Source organism: Seriola lalandi, unplaced genomic scaffold (genome assembly GCF_002814215.2).
Source record: "Seriola lalandi dorsalis isolate HSWRI2012SDOR001 ecotype SW California unplaced genomic scaffold, Sedor1 jcf7180002054948, whole genome shotgun sequence".
Lineage (NCBI taxonomy): Eukaryota > Metazoa > Chordata > Actinopteri > Carangiformes > Carangidae > Seriola > Seriola lalandi.
Window position 1 is genome coordinate 1015627 of NW_019525499.1, and position 5489 is coordinate 1021115.

Consider the following 5489-nt stretch of genomic DNA (forward strand, 5'->3'; position numbering starts at 1 on the left):
TGCACAAATACATGTGTTCCTCAAGAAAAAAAAAAACCCACTGGAAACACGAAAGCAAGAGACTGTGCCGAGCTAAAGTAAATGAGATCAAAAGAAATAAAAGACAACAAAATGACAAAGGGAGTTAACGTCAAATAAAAAACCTTGATTAGAAAATGAAATTCCTTTTGAAAAATGAGTGAGTAAAGGGAGACAATGAAATAAAGTATGGGAATCTAGTCTGAATTTGTGTGTAGTTTTCTCAGATCATCACCAAGCAAACTGCCACTTCTGATTAATCTTGATCGAACATCTCTTTGTGTTTGTGTCTAGAATATATTCTATTTGTTTCCCCAAGGGGAGATACTGAAGCAGCAGCACTAACGGTGATTAGGTATTCTACATTCAGTATAAGGGTTAGCACAGGGGACCTCAGGCCTTCTCAGAATCATATTTTATGTTTTTTTTTATTTATTCCAGTTTCATGAACACAAACAAATTAGATAATGTGGATGGGGAGTCTGGGATTAATTTTGAAGCAGCTGATTAGAGTGTATTTGTGTGTGTGTCCTGGGATAATTGTGTCTGGGACCATGCCTAAAAAGCCTTCAGGCTTTACTGCAGTCTGGAAGATAGAAACACTCCCTCCTCCTCCTCCTCCTCCTCCTCTCCCTGTCTCTGCTCACCCCCTCCCCAGCCCACCCATTTTGTTTTTTCACATCTTCCTGTTGTCTGGAAGAAAAAAATCATCATTAACTGGTGTCTTCTTTCCTCTTTCCATCATTTCACACATCCACTGCACCTTCTCCCACTTTCCTTTTCTCCATGCTTCATTGCATCCTCCCTCTTCTCCATTCTCATCCATGCCCGTCCTTTACCATGTAAATTAGATCACATCACTGAGTGCGTAATTTCCTGAGTTCTTCATTTTGAGACAATTAACATCAAGATCGCAAGGTATACAGGAAATATTTTTAATGTCAAAACTTCATTTTGACCTCATTTGATTTACATGTCGTGTCCTTTAGGTGGTTTAAGTTACCACAAATACTGTAAAGTCTACTTTGAACAACACAAATCCAAAAATGTGTTCACAACAGTACAAAACAAAACATGAGTTGAATTTTTATTTATCTATTTAAGTATGAGAATAACATTGAAGTATTATTCTATTTATAAAAATGAATCAATAGTAGCTCAAGTATGAAGTCATTAGCATTACTGCTAAAGTGCAAATGTCATGGGTGTCATCTCAATAAGCAGTCCGATCAGTAAACAGCACTGTGTGCAGATAGCAAGCCAGCCAGAAAGTTGATGATCAAAATGGAAACTTTTGCCCTGAATCAGGCATTCAAGTATAGTGTTGAACTCCATGTAAAGCACTACTCCTAAAAACATACAGGCAGTAATATTCAGGCTGAGAATAAATCCAACCTGAGAGCATGACTCCTAGTCATGAACATAACTGTAAGGAAGTTTGGCTTGATTTTATTTCAGTGGACTTATAATTGCTGTTTTGAGTTGAATTGAAATCAACAAACAGTCTTTCTTTGAACCATTTTTTGAAGAAGACAAGCAGATACTGCATTAAAAATTGCAAGCCCTCCCAAATAATGCAGACATTGGTTGAATGCGTGTAACAAAGAATAAAGGACCATTCCTATAAATACACTTAACGGGTTGCCTGTTTAAATGCCTTGTTCTTATCTGATCATAAGAACCATATTAGTTCTCATCCACAATCACTGTAACCATCATGAAGTAATTTGCTCTGTGTAATATTAATTATGGGAATTAAGTGACTCTATTCGAGAACCCTAATCAGATCCAGACCGATCCGTCCCCTCTGAAGGTCCACATTCAGGACCCGGACCTCCACCCGTTCTCCTGGTCCCAGAGCTAGGCTGCGACGGCGCTGACTGACAGGCAGCTTGTCCAGGGTGATGTTGCTCTTGTGGATGAGGCCTGATCGGCCCACACCGATATCTACAAAAGCCCCAAACAGAGCAGTGTTGTCCACGCGGCCCGTCAGCACCGCACCCACCCGCAGATCACTCATCGACACAACGCCCCGCTTAAAGTCGGCCTGCCCAAAATCTGGGGATGGCAAAGGGAGAGATCAAGAAAGAGAATATCAAACGCTGAGGTGGCTCGATGACACTGAGGCAGAATGTTTGGGAGGAGAAACGGGAAATGGGGATGCAGGAAAATGGGGGGGGGGCGGGGCAGAAATGACAAACAGATATTACATTTCGAGCAGTAATCAAATACTTGTGTCTACATACTTCCACATTTCTCAGCGTTTTATTCTATCCCACTTTCCACTTGGCATGTTCATGAGAGATCTTTTTCCTTTCTGTAGCATTAACACAAACAAGGAAGGCTCGCACCCCAGGAAATAGTCCGGTCCAATTATCCTCCCCACAGCACTGATTTCATGCGGTAGCCTCGGCCCATCTGTTTACTCAGCTGAGCGCTGGCTAGGAGGCCAAGCATAGTGTGCTGCAACCGAATAGGTCCAACCTGAGAATGAACCTTGAAGCTGCGTTCCTTAATTTTAAGAAGAGTTAGCCAGCGCTAACTGGGTATTCAGGCTTTACTTCCTTTCCATATGAAACTGTATGAAAAAGGACAGCCTGGTAATAAGGCATGGGAATGAATTTGGATTTAAATGACCCGTCTATCTTTTTGCACTTTTCATCCTTGCTTTATGTAAGGATCAAAGGTCAAGCATCCTTCTCCCAAGTGGCTTTGTATTGTATTGTATTGTATACTTATTAAGTATGATTCCAGAATCAGTGTGTATGGCATTCACAAGTACACATACACAATAATAGCCGCTATACCAGAAATCAGTAATGTTTCTCACTTTTGCCTTCTTCTGAAAAACTTATCTCCAAAATCCCAGCTCTCAATGTCATCAAACTTTTACTTATATTTCCTCTTTAGCCCCGAATAAGCATGTTAAATCATACATATTGTACATTAGATATTTATACAATACATGGTTCTTCCTAACTGTTCTTTTATTTCACATACCTTTTTTCAGAATATAGAAAAGGGAAAGAAAAAAGTGAGACGGATGTGGCATGAATTCTTCTTGAGAAAAGGAATCGGTGCTAGAGCAAAATAAAATCTAAAGGTTTGTGACCATGTATGATTTTATTGGTATATTTATGTGTGCCTGAACTCAAGAGCATGAGATTAAGGAGAAAAACAGAGGTCTTTGTGTATGTGATATTCGGTCCAACAACACAATCTGCTGGAGCCATCACACCCTGTCAGAAACACATTGCCTGTGTTGTTGGGCTACAGGGAGGAAGCCACAGCACTGTCAGATCCTATCAAGTTACACTGCCAAGATATGCCTATTATAATAAAGGCACAAGAAACGTCAGTGTGTGTGTGCAACTAGCAAACCAGTCAAAGACTGGACAAACACAAGTTCAACGTTCTCTTAGTCAGTAGGGACCTATAAAGGGCATTAAGAAGGAAAGATGAGAGAATAAGAGAAGTTACTGTGGCGGCTAGCTTGCACGTATGTGTGTCTATGAAATTTTATATGATTAAAAACACTGATAGTTTTGTGTTCAGTGACAAGATTTTGCACAAAGATATATGTAGGAATAACAGATGTATGTCTATTCCTTTAACTGAAACAGGGGCAATAAAGGACGACAACTAAACGTATTAAACGATGCTGTGTAAATGTTGAGTTTACATGGATGAATATACTCATCTTGGCGAGTTTTGCAAATATTCTTTGTATTCTTGTTCTTTGTGTTTGTGTTCTTCCATGATTTTAGTCATACTGTTAATCAGGTTTTTCTCAAAAGAAAGTTTGAGTCTTGACTATTTACCTACACTGTGTCGCAAAAATGAGTTGATATCAGTATTTGAGTGTTGCTGCGACTGGCAGGAGTCTTACTTTGTCGTATGTCAAACCCAGGAGGCTGCGTGAGGCCATCTATGATGAGCTTGAGGGTCTCAGGTGTAGTGTCCACTGATCTGGCCAATTCCTCCACATTGCTGGTCTTAACCTTGCTCTCCACACAGTGTCGCAGGCCTACGTTCCCAATATGGTCTGCACTCCCACCCACGAGGGACAGAAATCTGGAGAGGAGAGACAGGTGTGAAATATAGTAGAGTGAGAAAATTTAACTTTTAACAACAGCTAAACAAACTATTTTTTGTTTGCACACACAAGTTTATAGTGGGTCAAAGTTGCTGGGCTTAAAGCACAAGCACCACATCCTTTACTGACTGAGAGAGAGACCTGGGTTTATGAGGGATGGAGTGAGAGAGGAGGAGGGAGGAGGAAAGGAGCAAGGGATATGGGGGGGGTGATGATAGACTAGACAAGCAAAGAAATAGGAAGGATGGAGAGAATAGCTAAGCTAATGCAGGTAAAGTGAGAGGGAGGTGGAAAAGAAAGGAGGGAGGGAAGAGAGGTGTGAGAGTAATTACACACAAAGTCATGAGCTGTCAAGACTGGGCTTTCTGTTCTGAAAAATACACACTCACAAACACTCACATTTATTTTACCCCCTAGTAAATCAGGTAAATCCACAGTGGGCTGTAAACGCCCTGACACCTTGTCTCATGAAATTGCCTCCACTTTGCTGAGGTTGGACTGTTTGTCCTTCAACTGCTTGGAAAAATCTCCTTATATCACTTTATTCTAGCGGGATGTCCCACCTCCAAAATGTCTAGACAGTCAGTCAGGTTGCACCATTTAAAATTCACTGAATCTGAGAATTAAATCCAAACTAATTAACTAGTCTACAATCTAAACAGACTTAGTAACAAACTGGCATGAGAGCCAGAGTAACAAATATGGGTTATGGAAAAATGTACGATGTGTGTTTCAGAGTGTGTGTGTATTGTGCATACTATATAAATTATTTACAGTAGGCACTTTCCACAGTTGGTGATAGATGTGAATGCATTTGCCTCTATGCATGTATTCATGTGAGGACCAGCTGGGCAGCGTCCGTGATGGATGTCGCTCACTGGCAGCCTGACGCCAAACAGACTCCACAGCTGTCCCCCCAGCCATGATGGACAGAACAGGTGGACATACACGCAAGAACATACACACAAAGTTGATTCATACACAATGTTGTTCAGAAATGCTCATTTGGCAGTAGCCGGGACAGTGCGGATGTAACGCGACACGGCTTGTGTACAAACTATGTATGAGACAGCTGTGAATGGAGAGGCCCCTGCCAGCAAAGTCACCATCTACCGTCCAAAAGAGGGAGACAAGCAGAATCAATCCCTCAACACCAGCAAGCCAGATCAGTACAAAATAGTAGCAGAGTATGTGCCAGAAATGGCTTAGTGGTGAGGAAACAGCACCTTTGGACCGAAATGGATGCCTGTCCGACACTACGATCACCTCTCCCGTGTCTCCCTAGGCTTCTTGACTTTCCATCCATATATCTCTTTACAGGAAAAGATACATTTGCGTCTTGGTGGCCTAGAGGTCTAAAACACATACCACATAG

At 41.3% G+C, this 5489-nt stretch overlaps 1 protein-coding gene across 1 annotated transcript in view; it reads right to left on the reverse strand.

The window, feature by feature from the left end:
- Positions 1-932: 932 nt before the first annotated feature.
- srbd1 (S1 RNA binding domain 1) overlaps positions 933-5489 on the reverse strand; it is a 50155-nt gene continuing 45598 nt past the window's right edge. The window contains exons 20-21 of the mRNA XM_023394386.2: positions 3908-4092; positions 933-2076 (exon numbers count right to left, since the gene is read on the reverse strand). Of these exons, the coding sequence (XP_023250154.1) occupies positions 1784-2076; positions 3908-4092 (478 nt within the window). The 3' untranslated portion in view covers positions 933-1783. The remainder of the gene's footprint in view (positions 2077-3907; positions 4093-5489) is intronic.